Source organism: Hipposideros armiger, unplaced genomic scaffold, assembly GCF_001890085.2.
Source record: "Hipposideros armiger isolate ML-2016 unplaced genomic scaffold, ASM189008v1 scaffold_4, whole genome shotgun sequence".
NCBI lineage: Eukaryota > Metazoa > Chordata > Mammalia > Chiroptera > Hipposideridae > Hipposideros > Hipposideros armiger.
The window spans coordinates 5539905-5563149 of NW_017731354.1; the positions used below are offsets into that span (position 1 = coordinate 5539905).

General features: G+C 55.3%; 1 protein-coding gene across 1 annotated transcript in view; it reads left to right on the top strand.

The window, feature by feature from the left end:
• The window catches only part of NKD1 (NKD inhibitor of Wnt signaling pathway 1), a 74013-nt gene that overhangs the window by 31146 nt on the left and 19622 nt on the right, over positions 1–23245 (top strand). The window contains exon 4 of the mRNA XM_019643623.1: positions 16408–16474. Coding sequence (XP_019499168.1) covers positions 16408–16474 — 67 coding nt within the window. The remainder of the gene's footprint in view (positions 1–16407; positions 16475–23245) is intronic.

Here is a 23245-nt window from a genome sequence, read left to right on the forward strand (position 1 = left end):
AGAGAGAGAGAGAGAGAGAGAGAGAGAGAGAGAGAGAGAGAGAGAATGTATTTACATGTGTATAACTATATATATGTATTATATATGTAAATTTATGTCTAGTTGGCTGTTGCTGTATAACAAACCACCCTAAGACTTAGTGACTTAAAACAACCATTATTATCCCTCACACATCTATAGATTGAGCCGTTTTATTGAATTGGGCCTGCATGGGCTGACCTGGGTTGGGCTTGCTGGTACTTCTGAGGATAGTTGGCAGGTTGACTGGCAGCTGCCTGGTCTAGAAAAGAATTGGCTGGGACAAGTTGACTCCTTCACGTATCTTTCACATTCCTCCAGCAGGCCAGCCCAGGCATGTCTCATCACTGTGCCGAGTGTCTAAGAGAGGAAGTGGAAAACCCAAGTGGCTTGTCAAGCGTCTGCTCTGATCCCATTGGCTGGAGCAAGTCACATGACTAAGCCTAATGTCAGTGTGGGAAGGCACCATCAAAGGGTGTGAACAGATCGGGGCCATTAATGCCATCAGCCTGCCACAGGTGGGCTGAGGGGCCTTTTTCCTGCCCACAGGCCCTGGAATTGCTGCTTTGCAAATGTGGAACTTGCGTCCTTACTCAGCCTGGGCCTGTTTGCTCATTTATGAAATGGGCACAGTACTAGAAGGGATGTTGCAAGAGCATAAAAAGAAGATAAATGGGAAGCACGTGGCACGATGCCTGGCACAGAGGACGCGCTGGTAAATGCCAGCAATTTCTATAATGATCAGCCAACTTATAAATGACCCTCGGTCCAGGCACATTGGAGTCAGTAGCTCCTGGGGCTGGTTGGCGTCTCTTCTTTGGTCTCGATGGATAAACACGGGGCCTGTTCCATCTAGGGTCCCACTGAGCCTGTCTCTCCCCGTCTGGGCAGCAGGGCCCTTGTGACACCGCAGCCCCCATCCTGCAGCCCTGGTGGCCCTGAGAGCTCTGGGCTGTCGTCTGAAGATGGGAACAAATCCCAGACACCCAGACCAAGGGTCCCAGATGGGGGCCTGGGTACCCATGGGCTGGCATTTTCCCTGGCCCCCGCCTGAAGAATCATGGATGCTTCTATAATAGATCTGGGATGTGCTGCTCTGGAGAACAGAGAGGGTTCATTCTTGTTCATTTTCCCCCAACACTTAGCCTTTCATGGGATTTTGTTCCAGGGTGGGGAAACCTGGCATTAGATTCAGATTTTGACCACGTGGTGCTTGTCACCATTCAGGCACTGAGGATACCAGAGGAGTGGCCAAAGTCTCTCACTGGCATTTATACCAAATACGCAGCTGGGACGGGCTGGGGAACACTGGCAGCCTCAGGTTCATCCGCTCAGGAGCTGGACGGGCCCTGGTGGGGGTGCGGGAGAAGACGCCCCGGCAGCTGGGCTATGTCAGCCTCGTGGAGATGTGGTCCCTGCTGGCCAAGGAATTCGGCGCTCGAGTCTGAGATGAAACTGCTTTGGAAGCACATCCCGGGCCTGGAAGGATCCGAGTGCCCTGGGCAGCCGGCCCGACTGGGGACTTGGGGCCGGAATGCCGGGAACTGAAAGCTGGCCTGACTTCTGAGGCCTGTGGAGCTGGCTCTCCAGAGGCCTCGCTGCCTCCAAGATCCAGCAGCCAAGCTTTTACTCAGGCAGGACCTTCCCCTCCTCCCAGCGCTGCCCCCTTCGGCCGCAGCTCATGTCCCTTCCTCTCTGTGCCTCAGCCCCCTGGGCTGCGTCGTCTGTCTGCGTTGATATTTTTCTCTTCTCTCCAATTAGAATCTGTAACAGTAGGAAGAGTGATAGCTGTGTTAGCAGCTACCATTTATTGAGAGACTGACTACACGTGCCACAGACGTGCTGAGCCCTTTGTGCTCAGTATTTCGTCAAGTCTTTTGCTATTTAACAGATGTGCCCAGTAGGCTCACCCTTCCTTGTACTGCGAGGATGTCTGCCCACTGTGTGTGTGTGTGACACAGGTCTCACGATGTGCCTGGAGCTAAGTGTGTCTCGGGAGATGGGTGCTGTTACTGTCTTCCGGTTCCAGACAGGCATCCCAGGCACAGAGTGGTCAGTTCACATGTGGAGCTGCGATTCCTGCTCCTGCGGTCAGGTGCTGACCCGCGGCCATGCTGCCTCCAGGCCCCGGTCTGTGTCCCTCAGGAAGATTTCCGTCTCAGACATTTTAGAACACCATAACCCCTCCCAGTGGCACCAGTGTCAGCTCAAGGCTGTTAGAACTCAACCAATTGTAAAATTAACCCGAGGTGCACATTGTGAGGTGGAGCCCACTGGGGTCCTTCTTGAGGTGCTTTATGCAGGTATGTGCTTGCCTTTCATTCCTGGCAGGTGTAGATTTGCTCTTTTCCAGTCTGTAAGCTGGACGTCTCGCTGTCTGTGGTCACTGCAGTGCCCGGGGGCAGGACGTCGGGGCCGGAATAGCACGATGCTGGGCTGGCCAGAATCTGCTGGGGACACACTGAGATCCGCAAGTCACCTTCCTTTTCCCAGCAGCACGTTTGCTCCCAGGCAGTCAGACTTGAGAGTGACCTGTGGCTCTGGGAGTGGGTGGTGGCCGTTCGGGGTGGCATCAGGACAGCAGAGGAAGGACGCAGGCTGGGCCTGGCCGAATGGACCCTGCCACGAGCCCATGGAACCATGGCCTGTCGTAGCAGGAAGGCCTTTGGAGATGCTTCCTTGCCCCGCCTTCTCCCTTTTACCTAATGGGGAAACACGCGTTATATGAGGCCCCCAGGTTAGCATTTTTTTTTTTTTGCCTCTATAGCCACTTGTCTCCCAGTGAGCAGGACTGGGAAGGTAGGGCAAGACTACAGAGGGATTTGAGCTGGTTGGAAATAGGGAGCCCCTGAGGGCTGCAGAGCAGGGGAGGGATCCCGTGAAAAGAAAGAAGTAGTGTGTCGCCTGGATTGTGGCAGCGTGTTCTCCAGGTAGCTGACCTCAGGTCGGGAGCATTGGCTGAACCAAGAAATCAGGCGGGGAGGCTGGCCTGGGGTGGGTAGGCCAGGAGGGCCGTGTGTGACAGGGCCGAGCAACCCAAGGGGACGCTGTCTGCTCATGAGTGGAACAGCCCAGGCTGTGTGCGGGACGCCACGGCCTTGGGCTCGGGGTGGAGGGGCCCTTTGCACCTGTCCAATTTGCATTCTGGGCAGTGACTTGGCTGCTGCCGAGGACAGAGCTGGCGGAGGCTACGGGGAGACGTCGGGCCTGTGTTTTGAGCAGGAGCCAGGGCTGGATGCTGGCATCGACAGCCGGCCCAGGGCCAGTCTGTGCTGGCCCCAGATCAGTGGAAGCTGTCGCAGGGCCAGCGAGTTGCCACCACCACCACCTGGGAGCCGCTGAGCTGGGTGGGGCCTCCTGGGGCCGCTGTCCCCAGAGTCACTGGCTCCGAGAACATTGTCAGCATGTCCTGGCCTGCCAGAGGGGGGTCTTTCCCCTGCCTCATGCTGTCCCCACTCTGTGGTTCATAGTCCCTGCTTGACAGCTCACCCAGGATGGTTTTATCGACGCATGGAGAGAGGAGGAAGAGGAAGGGTAACTGTTTACTTTTTGGGGTGCTGTTTTATGTTCCAGACACTGTGCCGGCTCTGTAGGGCCTGCAGCGATGGCGAAGAAATGTACGGTCCCCGCCCTCAATGAGTTTATCTGACCAAGTCAGGGAGACTGGCAGTGCCTCAGTGATACTACAGAGCATGGAGGACTATGATGGCCGCATCACAGGCAGCTGGGGGACACAGGGCAGGGGCCATATTGAATCTGGGGACCCGGTAGGGCTTCTCCAAGAGGGGACGTTACACCCGAGGCCGGGAGAAGGAAACAGGAAGTAGCTAGAAGGAGAGAGTCGGGGGAGTGACTTGGGCAGGAGGCGATGATGGACAGAAGGGAGGGCGGACAGGGAGCGGTGACCGTGGGGGCAGGTGGAGGTGGGCAAGTTGTAGGTAAGGTTGCCACTGACCCGTTTACCTGTGACAGTTCAGTTGTTCCTGTTGTCCTGACCTGGTTATTAATAGCGCTCCGGCTCACTCTCAGAAGTGTCCCGGTTTGGGCATTAAAATTAAATACAGGTACTAACTCGTATCCTGCGTTTACACATGAGGAAACTGAGGTTCACAGAAACTTGAGTTAGTTGTGCAAGGCCCTGGAGTGAGGGTGGGACAGAGCTGGGATGGGAATGGGGCCTGTGTGACTTCAAAGCCCAGCCGTTGCCACAGCCCCGTGCTACCTTCCACGGTGCGTAAGTTTACAGACGTAGGGACCTTAGATGTCCTCTGAGCAAGGACTTGGTGCTCAGCACTGTGCCACGGGTGGGTGGGGTGAGAGGAGGCTGGCTTGAGCAGCACTCGGTCAGTGGTCCATGACAGCAAACCAGCTCAAACTGGCTTAAACAATAAGGGGGCTATTTAATGGTGCATATAATTGAAACATCCAGGAAAAGGGCTGGCTTCCGGCATAGTTTGATCCAGGTGCTCAATGTTGTCCGGACCCATTTTCTATCGCTTCCCTTCCTGGATCTGTTTTCCTCTGTGTTGGCTTTTTTCTTAGACAGGATCTCCCTGTAAAGAGTTCAGATGTTCTCCTCAGTGTCCGAGTTCCACCCTCACTTCTCACTGGTGTCACCAGAAGAGAGCGGGTGTCCTGGAGTTGCATCTCTGTGCCCCAGCTTGGGACGTGCCCACCTTTGGGTTAGGGGGAGAAATGAGCTCCCTCCACACCTCATGGATGAAAGCGGTAGAGGGGGAGGGTTTCCAGATAAAAGACAGTCACATTTGAATTCCAGGTAACTAACACACAATTTTTTATATAAGTCTATTTCAGATACTGCATGGGACACACTTATACTAAACAATGATTGAATCAGATTCAAATTTAGCCGAGTGTCTTGCGTTTTGATTTGTGAAGTCTGGCAAGCTCCCGGAGGGATGTCTCTCCGAGGAAAGTCACAGCTTTACCAGGAGGAGGAGGGATGGATGCTGGGGCGAGGGTCGTTTGTCCAAATCACAGGCGGCCACCGCAGGAGCAAAGAGGCACAAGGAGCTTCCTTCTGCCTTGGAGCCCTCCTGGACGTACAGTCTGTGAAGTCAGTCCTAAAAGCTGTGGGTGTTCAGTGAGAGAAGTCCCTGGGGGGTGAGGTGCTCAGAAAGGGCTTCCTGTGCTTGAAGTGGGCCCCAAACATGGGGAGAGCCCTGGCCTTGCCCTGAGGAGGCATTGGTTCCTCCCACCTGCGCACTTTCTTGCCTCCCCTCCCAGAGCCTCTGCCTCCTCACCTGTCAAAGGGGATGATGGCTCCCTTCTTGACCTCTGAGGGTTGTTGGGTGAGTCAGATGGCCCAAGGATGGCATAGGAGAAGGTACAGGTGCATGGGTGGTGTCACTGCTATGAATGCCACCTTGCCCCCAGGCCCAAGGCCCTCCTCAGTCCACATAGCATCTCCCAGACCTCCATGGCTTCCCAGGGGACCACTCTGTGTGGCAACAGGGGTCTCTGATATGGGCTGCTGACCAGACCTGCAGGAGCAAGCACCTAGCTGCCTCCTGGATAGCCACACGTTTTTTGGGTTTTTTTGTTTGTTTTTTAGCTCTTTGCATGCCTAGAAGTGGAAACAGTTGAATTTGGTGTGCAACAGTGGGGGTGGGGAGGACAGAGCTGCCATCCTCCCCTCGCAGCGACAGCCCGGTTTGTCATGCTCAGGAGGCCTTGTGCCATTTCTGGGATCAAAGCCTTGTCCGCATTACATGACCACAGAGAAGGGTCTTGCCAGCCCCCTGGCTTCCGACGCTTGCATAGCCAAGAGCAGTGAGAAGCAGGCGGTTTCTGGCAGCGGCCTCTCTGTGGTCTGTGTGCCCGGCGTGGCTGTAGGAGGGTGCCGGGGACGGGTGTGGAGCAGCCCGTTGCCTCCACCTTCTCTCCCCAGTGGCATCAGAAAACTGCCCATTTCACTGGCAAGTTGCAGACCCGCCCCCCAGCTGCCTGGGCCAGGAGCCTTCCAGCAGACTTCTGTGTGCGAGTCCTTCCGAAACCAACTTGGGTGCCCATTTCTCTTTGCTTTCGTGTGCTTTCTTCAACATGCTTTGCTGTTATTTCTGATCATAGCAGGAATCGTGCATGTTCATGGCAAGCTATGTGACGGCCTTGAACCCAGCACCCAGGCGCAGCCTCTGGGAACATGTCGGTGTGCTCTCCCCGTGGGCCCCGGACTACGTGGCGTGGAAACGCGTGCGGGGAATTTTAGCAGATGCACCCGGGTCCTCTGCTCTTTGGCAACTGCTGCTGTCCTTCAGGAAAATGCGGGGAATGTTTCCGAGTCAGTGAACATAGAGCCTCACTTAGTCATTCAGCACGTATTGGTTGAGTGCCTCCTCCACTGCACATGGCTAAGGGGTAAGTCAGACGGCAGTAAGAGCCCTGAGAAAGCGCAGGCCGAGAAGGGGTGAGGGAGGGTGGGGGAGGGCCTGCAATTGCAAACCGAGGGGTTTAGAAGACCTTACCCAGAGGATAAGGTGACAGTGAGCCAACACCTGAAGGGCGGGGAAGGAGGGGCCGTCTGGAGGAAGAATCTCTGGAGGAAACGGGGATACAGAGGTGCCCGAGGCGGGAGTGTGCCAGGCATGTGTGCAGCAAGGAGTGAGGGAGGCTGGGGCAGACTGAACGCCAGGAAGAGGCGGATCAGGGCAGGGCGGGGATGGGCCGGACAGGTGGTTGGTTGGGGTTTCACGGGGCTTGAGTGGGACCGTGGGGAATGGGGTCGGGGGCAGAGACTAGGAATGGATTGCCATCTCCCCGGTGAGAGAGGACGGCCTCTCTCCATGGCTGGGAGCGCCGGGTAGACGTGGAGGTGACCACCGGCTGGCTTCAGGGTACGTTCTGAACGCAGAGCCAGCAGGATACACTGGGGGTTGAACGGAAAGGTTGAAGGAGAAGCTGCAGGATGACCCCCAAGTTTCTGGCCTGAGCAGCGTGAAGGCGGGGGCCGCCCTGGTCGGATACGCAGAGGAGATCCGGGAGCGCAGACAGGTCTGGGGCACCAGGACTCAGTGTGGACATGAGTTGGGGGTGCCGGCTGAGCGCCAGTGTAGGCAGGGCAGCTGCACCATCCTTCTCAGTGTCACAGCCACTTAAAAACTTAGTTCCTTTTTAGTGTGAAACCATTGCCTGCTGTTGGTTAAGAGAGAGAGAGAGAGAGAAAGAGAGAGAGAGAGAGAGAGAGAGAGAGAGAGACCACAGACCCAAATAGTCCAGAAAGCTGGACTGCAGAAGGGGACGGCTCCCCAGCCCCCATTCCCAGTCCCCACGGGCCGCCACTATTGAGGAAGCCCCGTGTGTCCTCCTGGAGTGTCCTGGAGAACGTGCTTGTTGTTTATTAACACAGGGACCCCGACTCCGGGCCGCCCCCCACCTGCTGTCCCAGCTGACAGCCCTGTGGAGTCTGGGAGCCCTCGCTGCGAACAGCATCGTTATGTCTTCTGTTCTCGCACATCTCCTTCTTAGGTGACCCTCGGGCACTCCTGTGTCACGGGGACACAGACTTACAGGCACAGAACTGGTGACACATAAACAGCTAACATTCTGAGTAAACTGAGTTCACTGGGAACCCAGAGTGCGACCCCTGATTCTGCCCAGATGTCGTGGGGTGTGACGCTGCAGGTCTGCAGTCACACGGGTGCACGGCCCAGGTCCCGTCTCAGGCAGAGGCAGCAGCACAGACAGGGGTTTGGAGGCCCGAGGCAGGCGGTCCAGCCTGTGAGAGGGATGACGAGAGGTCCCCAAAGCTGCGTTATGGGGGTGGAGGAGAAGGGGGCCCGGTGTGTACTAGGACCAGAGGGCCAGGAAGATGCCTTCTGCAAGAGCTTGAGGGCCAGCGGGGTGGGCACTGTGTGAGTGTGTGGAGTGTGTGTGTGTGTCATGTGTGTGTGTGAGAGTGTGTGTGAGAGAGAGAGAGTGAGAGAGTGTATGTGTGAGTGTGTGGAGTGTGTGTGTGTGAGAGTGTGTGTGAGAGAGTGTATGTGTGTGAGAGAGAGTGTGTGAGAGTGTGTGTGCACCAGGAAGGTCCCAGAGTCTGACCCAGACCATTGTTCTCGTGTCGTCTCGTGAAAATGAGGACTCCTGGGATGTACGGAACAGGGGGATCTTATTCCATGTATTTGTTTAGTTAGGAGAAGCTAGAAGCCCATCATCCCCTTGCCCCAGAGGCTGAGAAAACTGTCACACTTCCCGCGGCTCCCAGGCCGCATGGGGCCCCCAGCAGGGCCGCCTGTGCCCCGAGCAGGGGCGCACACGCTTGCCCCACACGGAGGTGGCCCGTGGTCTGTAGGCACACAGTTCTTTGGTCAACAGACGACAGTGCCGTCTGTCATAAGTAGCCTGGCTCCCAGCCACACCGCTCGGCAGGGCACATGCACTGGACGCTGGCAGCAGACCCAGGGCCTGTCCCCGGGCCAGGAGCTGCTGGCAGAGGCAGCCCCAGCTGCTCGATGATCAGAGGCACACCGCAGCCCCTTTGGCCTCTCCTGTTGTCAGCACTCGGCTGTGAGGCGTGGTAGGCTGGTGATGTGGCAGTTCGTGGCGTGTTGGCGCGGCGGACCAGTGGCAAGGCAGGAGGGCAGAGCCCCTGAGGAGCGCTAACTAAGTGCAGGCAGCCTGCCACAGGTGCCACTGGAGGCCTTACAGTGGTTGAGGCGCTGTGGGCCCGGCCGTGACCAGGCGTGCGGTATCCCTGAAGACAGTGGGATGGAAGGGAGGACGGGAGGGCGGAGAATGAGAAAGACGGGCCCCAGAGAGAGAAGGGCCAGCCCCGCTGCCCACTCGCTGGCTGCCTGGCGGTGGGCTGAGTGCTCCGTGCGAGGCTCTCGCCCCCCACCAGCCCATGCTGTCGTTTCCACGTTCAGGCGAGGAAACCGAGGCACAGACAGGCGAAATCACTGGTGCGAGGCCACACAGTATAGCGTGGAGGAGGCAGGGCTTCAAGTCAGACCCTCAGGTGAGGCACTTCCTTCTCTGAGCCTCAGCTTCCTCGCGGCTAAAGCGGGGTGACCACAGCGCCAGCTCATAGGGCCGTTGCAGCGTTGAGCAGCCGCCTGCCGTGCTGAGCAGAGCACGTGGCATGTGGCAGGCCCTTACAAAAGAAACGCTGCTGACTGTTGCCGCTGCGTCCTTTATATGTATGACCTTAGTTACTCCTACACGCCCAGAAGCCCAGTGGACCCTGGTTTCGGCTGTAGACACTTTTTTAAACACTCGTAGGAAAAGCCCAGTCATGCCAACAGCGAACTCTCAAAGCCCGTGGCCGTCCCAGCCCTGGACAGTCTGCCTTGCGTTGGGTCATCTCATCAGAGCTCAGAAATCCCAAAGGTGGATGATTGGGGAGGATTCCAAGTAATGCCCAGTGTTGCCATTTCCTGTTGGCATTAGCCATTTTCCTCCATGCCAGAAATCACATTCCAAAAACAGGAGCCGCCGAGGAGGGCTTGTGGTCAGGTGAGGGGAGCGACTGTGGGTGGTGAGTGCGTTATTTCATTCATCCTCACCAGGTGCTTGGCTTACCTGGTGTCTCCCCTTCCTCTCCGCCCCTTCCTACCTGTTGGAAGCAGCCTGATGGCTCAGGGGTGGGGGGTGGGGGAAAAGGCATCAACTTCGGGCTGTTTAAACCTTGTTGTTCTCAAAGCATAATCCGCATTGTACTGGGGGCTGGGAGGACGGGACTTGAGGTACGTGGGCGCCTTGTATTTTAATGGTTTTGTAGTAGTTTAATATGCATTATATTTTTTTAAAACTCCAGCTAGGGACATCACACCCATGATTTCACTGATCTTATTGCTTATGATAAGACTAGGGTTTAAAAAAGAGAGAGAGAGAGAGAAAGAGAGAGAGAGAGAGAGAGAGAGAGAGAGAGAGAGAGAACCAATGTAAAGGACAGTGTTAAGTACTCATGGTAGCCCAGGTGGGACCCAGTTCTCGAGGGAAGTTGGGAGGCCGGGGTGTGGATGCTGACAGCTTGCTGGGGTGACAGCCCAGGAAGTAGACTTTGCTGGCCCATTGCTACCTGTGGCCAACCCATCTTTGGGGGTTCTTTGCACCCTGGAGGGTCTAGGGCCTGGGGCTCAGAGGGAGGTAACGCAGTGGCTCCCGAGTCAGGCCCCACCCAGGGTGGAAGTCCTCCCTGCTAAGCTCTGCCCTCCATCTTCCTGATAAACAGGACCTCAAGTCCAGAAAGCAAGTTGGGCTGGCATCCCCAGGATGTGGGGGGCAGAGGCCGGGGTGCGCAGTTAGGGGCCCAGGGCTTACATCTCGAGCAGATGAGAAAAAGGGAGACATCTGAGGAATTTTAATTGCTGACCCGTATGTTTGAGTCTTGAAGGCCCGGTCCGTGCCGGCCAAACACACAGGCCAGCTCTGCTGGCCGCAGCCCTCGGAGCCGCTGTCCCCTCCTGCACGCAGCTTGCTCCACATGTGTGCCACTGGCTTGCATTCGGCATAGGCTGGGGTCGAGGTGGTAATTCCCCGCCCTTTAGGCTGCCGTGCTGTGGGGTACAGTGGGCTCTGGAGGCCAGAGAAAGCCCTGGGGGGCAGAAGTAACAAAGGTCCTCAGCTCAGAGGCTGGCGATGGCGACACTGAGGCTCGGAGAGTGGGTGGCCCTGGTTTTCCTCCCACTCTCTTTGAGTCCTGGGTGTAGCCCTAAAGAAGGGGTCTGCCCACTGTTGGGTGGGGCTCTGGAGTCTCAGAAGGTCTGTGCTGGAGGGCACCGTGGGCATCTTCCTGGCCTCCACCCCCTTTTAGAGATGAGTTGCCTGGAGCCGGAAGGTTCTAACCCATCTGTGCCGCTTTCTCTCCTTAAGTGACCTTGGACTAGTCACTTAACCCCCTGGCTGAGCCTGACGTCCCCCTTAATGTGGGTTATTGTGTGGGGTTTTTATTAAATTAGGTTTTAATGACCCAAGTGTCACATGAATATACTCATGTGAAAAATTAGGAGAGTTCTGATAAGGCTGAAGTTTCTGACCCCCATCTGGCATCCATCTCTCTTCTCCCTCTCCTCCCTGGGGGTGGCTGTGGGTATGGTGTACCTGCGGGTGAGCTCCTGTGCAGGTGTGTGCCTGGCGTTTGCTCAGACGTGCAGGTAGCATCCTACGCTGCCTCCCATGCAGCGTGCGCTCTGCATGTCGGTGTTGACAGACCTGCCCAGTTTTTTGGCCCACGCATGGCGCCCCGCTGTGTAGGCCTGGCACTTTCCTCGGATGGCCTTTCAGCGTGTTTCTGACTGGGGACTCGTAGCAACAGTGCTGCCCTCAGCATCACCGACCGTGAACGTGCCTCCCTGATGCGCACGTGGGAGTGAGGTCCCACGGTGGACACTGCGCTGTCGGATCACTGGGCATCAGGCTTTGGCAGGGACAAATGGGGGAAGTACGGAGTGACAGGAGGGCAGAAGCTTCGTTAGTGCTCCCCACCTTCGCGTCAGACACCGCCCTAGGGATTTTGTCCACATTTCCTCACTGACTCCTCTCTGACACCTAAATCTCCATCTTACAGAAGAACAAAATGGAGGCCAGCGGGGTTAAGCCAGGTGTCTGCTGCCCGTCAGCCGCCAAGCAGGCCGGCGCCCTGACCCCCAGGTCCCGCGGGCTCTGCAAATGGAGCACCCCCGCCCTGGACAGTGGGCGCACGCTCTCACGGAGGCCTGCCCACAGCGGTGCCGCTTCCCTGGGGTGCCGGCCAGGCTGCTGTGCTGTGTGCTGGGAGGAGAGAGCTTGCCAGGGATTTCCTGGGGCAGCTCCGGGGCAGACGGCTTGAGTGGAAGCGTTACAGGGTGGCCGGGTCCTGCCTCCCACCCTTCTGTCCCCTGACCTGCCAGCCCTGCGCGTTCCTGGAAGCTATAAGTTGTGTTGTGTTCTGTGGGCATCAGGAGTTTCCTTTGAAACCTGTGGCACCAACATCTGTTAGTTCTTAGAGCACAGAAAGATTGACAGAACTGGTGGGGCAGGCGATGGGGGAAGATATTAAGCTCAGGAGTATGAAGCCTCAAAGACAAAGAGGAAAAACCCCAACCGAACTCCAGCCTGCTCCCCAAGGCCCTGCTTTGATGTGATTTCCCGTCCCCGGAGGCCTTATAAGGCATTGTGCCTGTGATTCTGGGTTCAGGGCTGGTGCTGGCCTCTCCTCCTGGGGCCCCGTGGGGGCAGGAGAAAGGCAAGTCCGGGCCCTGTGGCTTGAGAGGCCACCAAGCCCGGCCACTGGGCAGGGGACAGCTGGCACCAGGCTGGGTGGGACAGGGCTGTGCATCCAGCATGCCTTTGATCAGAGCTTGGACCAGAGGCTGCGGCTGACTGTTCCCAAGGCCAGGGGAGCGGGGACCTGGGACGGGGGCAAAGTGATGGCCGAGGAGACAAAGGAAGCAGTGATGGGAGGCCACTGCACCCAAGCCCCGCACACCTGGACGTCTCACAGGGCCTGCCTTCAGTCCTGACTGTGACACTATCTAGCTGTGTGACCTTGGGTAAATCATTAACCTCTCTGTGCCTCAGTTTTCTCATCTGTAAAGTAAGGTTAGTAATGGTACTCCCTCATGAGGACTAAGTGCAAAGCGCTAAAAGCAGCAGGCCGGGCAGGATGGGTGCATGTCTGTCTCCAGGTGTCTGTGGGGCACCTTGGGTCTGGTGAGCCTTTCAGCTTCTCCCGGCAATGTTCTGATAGCCCTCTGACCATGACAGTAGAAGTCATAAATACAACGACTGATCTCTCGAGCCCCAATCGTGGTGTCAGGCACGATGCTAAGCACTGTATGTTCAGCAGCTTGCTTAATCCTCACCCCACCCCGAGGCATTGTCAGAGCTGTCCTCCCTATGGACACGGCAGAGATGTCACAGCTTGTGTGAGTCAGAGCCAGGATTTGAATGGTGGTCTGACTAACTCGCGTTCCAGGCCCTGTACCCTCTGTCCTGGGGCTCCCAGTGGGGCTCGTGGCTGTCAGGGGCCCCAGTGCCTTCCCGCAGGATGGTCCGAGTGCCTGGCCCAGGACCTTGCATGCAGGGCTCCCATCCAGTGCTCAGCCAAGTCCTAAACCTAGAGGGGGCCTTTTCAGACCCACTGGACGAATGGGAGTACGTGGCCACGGACCCACTGCAGTTGCTGGCCAGGCTGGTTTCCTTGAAATTCTTTAAATGTGATCCTTGGTCCCTGCCAAGTGCCAGCACTCGGCTACCTCTGTCCCCATGCCCACAGAAGCCCTGACCCACTATATAAGCTCGGGTGGCGCTGACTTGAGTCTTGGCTCTGCCCCTCACTGGCTGGTGATCCACAGCTGGTCCCCTGGCCTCTTCCTCATCTAAACACAGGGCTAGTGAGAGCCCTGTTCTCCGGCGGTTCCTGTGTGGGGCCCGCAGGCCAGGGCCTCATATATCTAAACACTTGGTAAGTAATGTGAGTGGCTGTCGTTAGCATTGTTTTCCTGTCTGATATGGCCCTTGAGGGTTGGGGGCACTTTCTTTGTAGAAACCTCTCAATTTACCATTTGCAAATCATTTTTATGAGCATTTTTTCCTTGAGAGATGGAAAGAGCAGAGCTGTAGTGATGGTTAAAGGATGTTTTATATATATATATATATGTATATATATATATGTGTATATATATACATATATATATGTATGTGTGTGTATATGTATATATGTATATGTATATATATGTATATATATGTGTGTGTGTATATATGTGTATATATATACATGCCTAGCACGGTGTCTGGCACGTAAGAATTGCACAGTGTCAGCTGTCATATTATTGTGGTGGTGGTTTACCACTGTGCCCATTTCACAGGTAAGCAGACTGAGGTTCCAAGAAGGCAGTGGCTGGCCCCAGGTCCAAGGCTGAGGGAGGCGACGGAGCCAGGCCGGGACCCTGTGTCTGGCTCAACATCCCATGTTGCCTCTGGCCTAGCGATTCAAAGCTCGCCGACCTCAGGCACTGCACTTCACAGGCCCTGCCTGCCTGGCTCAGTGGATGAAATGAATTTCTGCGGTCATCCAGCACAGTGTGTCAGCAGACCGTGGTGCCCAGGAGCTTTCAAAGTGTTATACGGAGCAGGGTACAGTGTGGCAGAAAGAGGCCAACCCCAGAACGTGCCACAATGTGCCAGAACTCTGCTTTAATCTACAGGCACGTAGCTTTAACATGTCAGAGGACTTGGTCTTCCCAGCAGCCAGTTCTTCTCAGAGAGCATTGAAGCCGTCGTCAGAGTGATGACTGCAGGTGCGTTATGCACTCTGTGAGGCATTGTTGTAGGGTCCCAGATGGCTGCTTTGTTGATGCTGACATTTGGAGTCTTTAAACTCCTCCAAGTGTGCCCATAAAAAGAGACGAGTGCTCCAGCATCTTTGTCTCGCAGGTCCTGTCGGCCTTGCTGGGGAGTGGTCAAGGTGATGGCTGAGGCCCCCCCTGCCCCCCCGCTCCCCGGAGGACCTCAGCATGTAGAGGTCTGCGGCTCCCTTGAAGACAGTTCCCTGCTCCTGTGAGGAAGTGCTACCTGCCAGCTTTTCAGTGGAGGCGACATCCGTCTTACTCTGGCATGAAAGATCGGCTTTAATTGGCTGCTGGGGCGTCCCAGCCATCTAACGATGCCACCTGAGTGCATCCCTTTCCTGTCACCGTCTCCCGGCTCCCTTGTCAACTTTGGCTTTGTTAACACAAACAGCCAGTTTACAAGCCCAGGAAATGTTCGGTGATTATAATAATTGGCGGAGGAGGAGAGAGAAGCCAACCTGACTGGAGGAATAAAAAAGCCTGGTTTTGAATTCAATGGGACACCAGGAGCCTGAATGACCACCTTTCAACATCCTGTAAGAAAGAGTGTGCCGTGCCCCAGAACGATTTGAAAGATTTGAAAGAAGAAAGAGACCCGAGAATACCAACCCTAATCCCTAAAATGTTAGCTGTTTATCTTAAAAACAAAAAGCCAAAACAAAACAGAAGACTTACCTCCAGCCGTGTCCAGTTGACAAGGTCAGCTATATAAAGCATTAAATTTAAATTTTATTTTATTATTATTTTTTTAAGATGAACACTGTTTTCCTTTTAAGCATCTGAGGTGCAGGGTTTTTTGGGGTTTTTTCTCTTTCTAATTTTTAAAGGAGAGGGTACTTTTTCGTTTCCTTCTCACTTTTTTTCAAAAAGAAGTTGGTGACAGCTGCTGAGTTTGGGCTTTCTTATCGCTTGTCATTTAGTGGTTTGAGAAGTGCTACCGCGGCGTAATTGTGGGCATCGAGAGAGATAGGCTGTGTAACCCCCCAAAACCTCATCCCTCCGTCAGAGAGGAGCATTTCCCAAAGTGGGTTCCTTGGAACGCGAACCCCACGTCATACTTTTGAGAAATAAAACTCTGTGGCATAAATAGGTTTAAGGATTGCAGCATAAGCTACTGCATTATTTGGGTATTCACAGCGCCCGTTGCCATAGCAAGTCCTGCAGTAAGGGGACCTTGTTTAACTTTGTTCAAAACAGCCTTTTTTAATCACAGAACTCTTCCTGGCAGGATACCAATAAATGCAGAACAGTCTGACAAGCGCTAGTCTAGCCCCTTGTCTAGAGTTGTCCTGCTGGGGTGGGTGGGGTCAGATAGATGGGACCTTTGTTGCCATCCCAGAAATGTCCCCGCCTGTGGGCCAACCAAACTCCCCTGGCCAACCTGACGACCCCCGACGGGCAGCCTGCCCAGGCTGACTGGGAACGCTCTGTCATATGGGATGAGGTAGCAGGCACCTTTAACTCACGCATGGGGACCGGGCAAGGCACGTGCAGGGATCAGGCTGGGTATCGGAGAGCGTGTGTGGCAGAGAGATGCGAGAGGTGTGACTGAAGCCAGAGCACGGTGGTTTCTGAACGAGGTGCTGAAGAGTTGGGGTTTCTGTTAAGGGCGGTAGGAGCCCATCCTAGAGCACACCAGACCGTCTTTATGAACCTACCAGGACCAGCCGCCTGGACCCTCTGTTGGAGGAAACGTACAAACTGATATCTCTTCTTGGATCCCATAGGCGGGACTTGTTGGTCCCCAGCCAATCAAGTTGGCTCAGCGGGATAGTTGAGGACCATTTTCTGACCTTGTCTTTGTCTTCTGGGTGGAGAGTGGGATGCCCTTCCTGGGGAGGAGTGTGGTTCTGTGTCGTGTTTCACGGTGGGCTGTAGGCTGAGAAAATTGACTTCCTGAAAAGCCACGCGGTGATGAACTCTTCAAGTGTGACAGGACTTACGTCAGTTGACCTAAATTCCCATGGGAAGAATCAGAGCAGGGTCCCTGCATCCTGGCAACCAGCCAGCACATGTCCCTGACACCCCCTTTACTGTCTCAATGCCATGTTCCTACCTAACCCCGATACTGCCTCAGTGTCCCTCCTTTGTCTTCCTTTAGGAGCTTGTGGGCGAAGTTTTCAGAGAAACACTCAGCGAGGAGGAAGAGGAAGACTTTCGCCTGGAAGGTACTGAAATGCACTGTACTCTTTCCAGGGGCCAGTGAGCTGGGGAAGGGGCCATCTGGTCTACCACGTGTCCTGAGTACCCTGCAGAAAATTTGCAGACCAGGCAGAGGACAGGACTCTGCCTGTTGGTGGGGGTGTGTGGGGTGTGTAGGGGTGAGGAGTAAGAGGGAAATGTGGCTTCGCAGGTCCATGTCCAAGTGGAGCCAGACTACCTGGTTCACGTCCTGGCCCTGCTCTAGGTTCGCTGTGGGACCCTGGACAGGTTGTTTTACGTCAGCTTCTCTGTTGGGAGGTGATCATAGCGGCTACTCATGGGCCCCTCAAATGGGGTTAGACATATAGAAGCACTACTTAAAGTAGCTACAATGTTTCCCCATTTCCCCATGCATGTCACTCCCCTGAGCACAAGTGAGTGCACACGCACACACGTGCACACACACACACACGCACACGCACATGCACACACGCGCACACACCAGCCCCTCCCTCTCTCCTCTGTTTCTTTCTTCAAAGGGAAGCACCGTGTTGTGGAAAGAATTGGGACGCTAGAGGAGAGGGTCAGCCGCCACTGGCGTGCTAACTTGACTTGGGGCAAGCCGCAAGGAGGGCCCTTTCCCTGGGTGACCCTCCAAGATGGTGCAAGGAACAGATGGCACCTGAAAGTGTTTGCTAAGTGGGATGGCATTTCCATTGTCTACTCAGACTCTGAGGAGAGAATTGCTGAACTGGGGTAGCCTTAGGGCAGTGAGACCCATTGCTGGGGTGGGGGTGGGGGTGGGGGCGGGTAGCAGGCAGCTAGCTGGCAGGAGAGATGGGGGCCCAGGAGTCTCTGGGAGGCACCTAGGCCTTGGGGGTCCTGTGGGACCTTAAGAGGCGAGCAGATGGTGCCAAGAGGTTCTCCAGGGAACCTGGGCCAGACTTCAGGACTGTGGCCACATCTGGCCTGAGAGCTGCTATAACTGTAGAATGTCAGGCTCCAGCCCAGGCCCACTGAGTCCAGTCTGCATTTTAGTAGGCTCCCAGGTGACTTGTATGCACTCTGCACTTTGAGAAGCACTGTTTTAAGAGTCACTCAGTTGCCCAGGAGTTAGAGGCAGGCTGCGGACCCAGGTATCGATCAAACTTTGCTCACATGCGAGCAGGTCCTCAGTCAACGGGGAGGAGTCTCACGGACAGACAGTTTCGTCCAGGCTGTGGGTGTTCCCCTCGAGTGTGTTTGCCTGCAATCTGGTGACTACACTCAGGGGCTCCCCCAAGTCTCGGCTGTTATCCTTGGCTCTGTGGAGAGATGCCAGGACTTGGTGCCGAGAGAAGATCTGGGGAGTCAGGTGAAGGTGAAGGTCTGCAGGATGTAGGCCCTGGGGACTGAGGTGACCCGAAACATTGATTACCTGGGCTTCAATGTTCACTCCATTTCTCTATTCATTTGCTCATCCACATGGTAACTTATTAGCAAGTTCATTCCCTTATTTATCCATATATCCACCTAGTCCATCTATCAGCCATTCACTATCCATTCAACCACCCACCTGCCCACGCCTCTAGCTTCCATTCATCTAGCTATCACTCACTCATCACATTCCCGTCACCCACCCACACACTAACCCATGACCCACCCACTCATCACCACCCACCTTTCCATCTGTTGTCCATTCATTCATCTACCTACTCTTCTGTCACTCATCCATCAACCAGCCAGCACTATCACCCAGCCATCCGTAACCCACCCTCTGCCCATCTATTCTTCATCCATCACTCATCCCATAATCCACTTAACCATCCTCCAGTTATCCAACTATCTCTCTATCTTTCTATCTATCCATCATCTTTTGAACCCCAGGTTATTGCCAAAAATGAGGCACTTCTCTGTCCACTGAGTCTCAGTCTGAAATGAAATGCGATGTCTTGCCCCACAAACAGACATGAAATGGCCCGTCCGTGGAATCCACTTCCCCCTGAAAGGGAGGGTCACTGCTCAGTGTCTGCATGCAGAGCGGGAGCCCTGTGGGTGTGAGGCAGAAGGAACAGGGGCCTAGGCGCCCATCGACCTGGGCCCCCTCCCAGCCGGCAGTGACTTGCTGTGGGTCTTGATCGGGTCCCTCCCTCTCTGGGCCGCCTCGCCCTCTGTCATGATGAGTGGGGATATGGAGCCGGGCTTGGTGGGTGCACAGAGGATATGGGCACCTGGCAGGGAAGACGAACCACTGTGGGGGCAGCACTTACAAACACTGGGTAATGGATGTGGGAAAAATACGAGGGGCCTGAGCGGCCCAGCTCCTGTCAGGGAAAGAGGGTGAGGCTGGACCCGTGGCCCACCAGCTGCACGTTGGGCTTCCAGGGCAGCCTGGCACCTTGCCAGTCACTTACGGCGTCTGGGCAATTTGGTGCCACCCCCTATAAGAAAGGGCGCTGGGAGCCGCTTGCCTGCTTCCGCTTCCCAGCGGGGCTTTGACTAGGTTGTTGGTGGTCAAGCTTTTCAGCCTTTTTCGTCAAACAAATGCTTACACAGAAGCACAACATGGAAAACAGACCAGGTTGCAGAAAGACACCTTATGCTATAAGCAGTGTGTTATCTTTTATATAAAAATGGGCACCCGACGATACTGTGTTTCCTTGCATACGGGTGTGTATGGACCACACATGGCATCACTGTGCAGCTGCAGGCCTAGACGGACAAAACCAGTAGCTCCTTCCGAGCACGTGCGGAGGGGACTAAAATTGCACAGAGGGGTCGAAGAGGACTGTTGTGTTCATGGTAATGGTTTAACGCTTACAAGAATATGGTCCTATATCCCCCGTGAAATGAAAGACTAATGCCAGAATTAAAAAGTGAAAACAGTAGGTAAATAAAGCAGTAAGAGTGGGGTGCTCTGGCTGGTGCCTGGGCCCGGTGACCATTTGTGGCTCCCTGGCTGCCCACCCCAGGTTGGGGGACGTGGCTGTGCGCGGCTGGCCACTGCGTGGCTAGGCCTGGGGAGAGCAGGTGCTGCCCAGTCCTGGCGACGAGAAGCGTCCACCTGGCCTGGAGCTGAGGCCCGGGAGAGCAAGCTGAATCCTGAATCTCCTCTTTGTCTTCCTGTTGGCCAAGTTCATTGCCTCTTGGCGGGCTGGAGGGCTGTTTAAGGGAGGAAAAAAAAAAAAGGCCATCTGAGGCGTGAAGATAAAAAGAAGTCTTTTAGCCATCCCAGGAGAGGATGGCTTTAGCTCCTGCGTTGTTATGTAAAGCCAGCCCTAATCCAGAGTCTTAACCGCCTTAACTGGCCAGCTGGGAGCACGTGGGATGGGAGATGAAGGCTGGGCTTGGTGCGAGGGCTGAGGAGGGCTGGGACTGTGGAGGGCCTTTTGAACCGTGGAAAGAACAAAGTAACCGCACAAGTCCCAAGCTCAGAGCTGGCTGGGGATGGCAGGGGCGGGACACGTGGCTTTAGTGGGGAGAAGGGGAGTGGAACCCTTTCTCTGCTGACCCCCCTAGGGGTGCGAGGACAGGGAGGTTCACCTGCACACTGCACCCACCTGACTTCCAGCCTCCCCGCTGGGGCAGGACAACAGGTGGTGGCCGACTGTGGCTTGTAGCCGGAGGTGGAAATTGGTGCCAGCTCTGTTTGGCAGACCCACATCCCCCTGGGCGGCCTCCAGGAAGTGCTGGGTTGGGGGGTGTCCTCCCAAACCAGCCCGGGCTGCAGCCCCTGCTCAGCGCCCGTCAGAAGGGAAAGGCCTATGAATGGCCGCAGGCCCCTTCTCTCTGGGCCCCCTCTCTCCCTCCCGCCTAGTGCTGTTCCCCACCCTTCCCTTGCCTCTCACCCTCTGCCCTCTGCCCACTGACCCTCAACATCCCCAAGTGCCCGTTTCTTCCAGCCTCTTTGCCTGGGGGTAAAAGCCGGCAGAGTGGCATTCACTTGGCACCTTCTACAGAAGGCTGACTCGACAGAGCCCAGTCCAACCTGCTGGTCCTGCTCAGAAAGGATGCTGACGTCAAGTGTCCCCTCCCATGGGGCCTTCCCCCTGGCCCCAGCCTGCGTTTGGCCTGGCAGGGCCTGTGGGATGTCTGCTGCCCTGGCCCCAGGGTGGATGAGCCTGGAGTAGCTGGTCCTGCCAAGTGGGGTGCTGGTGTTGGGACTGAGACCTGGGGGCCTGTCCCGATGTGCATGGTCCCCAAATTCTTCTTCCTCTCATCAGAGTCCACCATTCTTCCTCCCTTTTGTTCTGACTTCCTGGGAACCTGCAAGTCAGACCCCAGTTCCTCCAGCCTGGCTTTACCAGGCCTCGCTGTGTGACCTTGGATGAGCCTCTTAACTTCTCTGTGCTTCAGTTTCCTCATTGGGAGCAGTCATAGCACTTCTTCCTCAGGGTTCTGTGAAGACAAGGAGGGCATGTATGCAGGCCCAGAGGTCAGCGCTGGTACGGAGGAGGTGCCCACTGTGTGCGCGCGGTCATGATCCTTGTTGTTTCAGGGGCCCATCTTTCTTGAAGAGGAGCCAGTGTGCATTTATAATCATGTGCTAGTCCAGCTCACATAAGGCCTACTAAAAATCAAAGCTTTGTCAATCCTGGTAGGATCTCTGAATGTCTCTTCCTACTTCCAGTGCATGGCATAGAGTCAGGTCTACCTTAAGTGCTCAATAAATACTCACTGGAAGAATGGTGTCGACACGTGAAGTTACTGAGGTCTGGTGACCCTCTCCCTCAGTCCACCCAGGCTGGTCCCCCTCAGGTGTAGCCCCCTCAGGGCCCAGGGTCAGGTCACCCAGGCTCCAGGTGTGAGATGTCAGCCTTTCACAGAGCCGAGGAGCCCTGGCAGGAAGGCCTTTAGTCCCTTCATTGGTGGTTGGGAAGCTGAGGCCCAGAGAAGGGACATGACCTGTCTAAGGTCATACAGCAGACAGGCTGGAACGGAGGCCTCTGACTTCTCATTCAGTGAGTACTGGCTGAGCACCTGCTGCAGGTGGGGGGCCCCGTTGGGCCCTGGGTTCTCAGCCACAAACAAGGTAGGTGGGCCCTGCTGCCCAGCTGTCCACGTCAAAGAGGAAGGTAGCGAATAAATAAACCGGACAGTGAGTCCGCAAGTTTGTGTTGTGGGGCTCTGCAAGGAGGGAAAACCCTGAGAAGGGTAGGGTGTGACCAGGCCTCTGTGAGGCTGTGACATTTCAGCTGAGATGCAGACCCTGGGGCGCAGCCAGCCCTGGGCGAGTGTGGGAGAGCATTCAGAAGGAGTGAGCAAAACCCCAAGATGGAAGGAACTGGGGGTTCAGGGAAGAACAGAAAGGAGGCCCGTGTGGCAGGAGTCGACATGGGGATGAGGGTGTGGCGGTCGGCAAGGGTGGGACCATGTTCTTGGGCTTCCTGCTGCTTTTGAAGGGAAACCCTTGGAAAGTTGTAGGTCGGTGCGTGCCAGGCTTTGACTTCCATTCTAACAAGATAATGGTGGCTTCTGGAAAGAATGGGCCGTGCGGAGGAAGGAAGGAGGCGATGAAGAAGGAGGTGATGGCAGTAATGCTGGTGAGAGGAGGTGATGACACTGGCCTAGCGTGGGAGCCGCGGAGAGGAGGACGGAGCTGAGGGGTGGGGAGGAGGTGGATGGGGAAAAAAAGGAACCTGGCTATACTGTAGATTTGGGGCTTAAGGGACTAAGGAAACAGTGGTGTCACTTCTGAAGTGGAAATGTTGGCAGGTGACAGTCCAGGCTTTTGTGTTTGGACATGTTGGGTTCAAGATCAGATGCCTGTTGGACATCCAAGTAGAGATGCTGAGTGGGCAGATGGACCGGGAGTCTGGAGTTCAGGGAGCAGCTGGGACAGAGAGGACGTCTCCTCGGGAAGTCGCCACAGATGATTCCAAATGACTTCCCGGCAAGGCTGGTCAGTGAGAGGGGCTGGCTGGTGGCTCCCCGCATGTCTGAGAGGTAGGGGGATTCACTGGACCCCCAGATGGAGGGGGCAGGCAGGCCACACCCCGCCACCTCCTCTCCCTCACTTAAGAGCCTGTCCCGCGAGTCAGCATGAGTTGGCCCGACTCCAGTCACTGCAGCCCCCCCGACAAGACCGGGTTGCAGCCGTGACAGCAGTTTCTGTCAAGTCTCTTCTTCATGAAAGCTCAGCTTGAGCGGTGGAAATTCTGACTTGTGTCAGATACCAAGGAGGCTTTAATAGTTTCAAGTAGCTCGGGGTTAGATTTTAAAAGTTGAATTTCATCCCATGTTTTAACTTGGGTGAGGATGGGGGGAGAGTGGAAGAGACATGATATTTTTAGCCCAAAGAAGGCTTTTTTTCCCCTTTTCCCTCTTCCTCTCCTGGGGTTTTCCCCTCCATCCCTGAACAGATGTTTCGTCTCAATCCTATTTGAACCTCAAAGTAGAGTGGCCATCAACCTTCTGCTGAGGAAAAAAAAAAAAGGCCAGAATGCTGTTTGTTGGGAAGGGTTTCTTTTTTTTTTCTTCCCTCTTTCCCCTGACTCACAACTAGCCCTTAAATAAAATCTACCTATAGTCCTATGCAGCCTGGGGAGGAGAGAGACCCTGGGTGGCATTTCAGGTCTCAGGAATGGGTGGACACCCACTAGTGGAAACTGCCGGAAGCCACCTTAGAGAGTCTTGCATTGGGTAAATCGCTGTTTTAGGGGTGGTTGTTTTTCCTGAAAAGCAGAAGCTCAAAGTAATGGGTAGTTAATTCAGGATTCTTTTAGTTCTTTTGGATGCTCTACCCAAATTCGCTTTAGCTTTGGCTCATGAAATTGAAAAATCCTAGGGTAGATCTCGCCTAAAAAGGGATGGCTAGA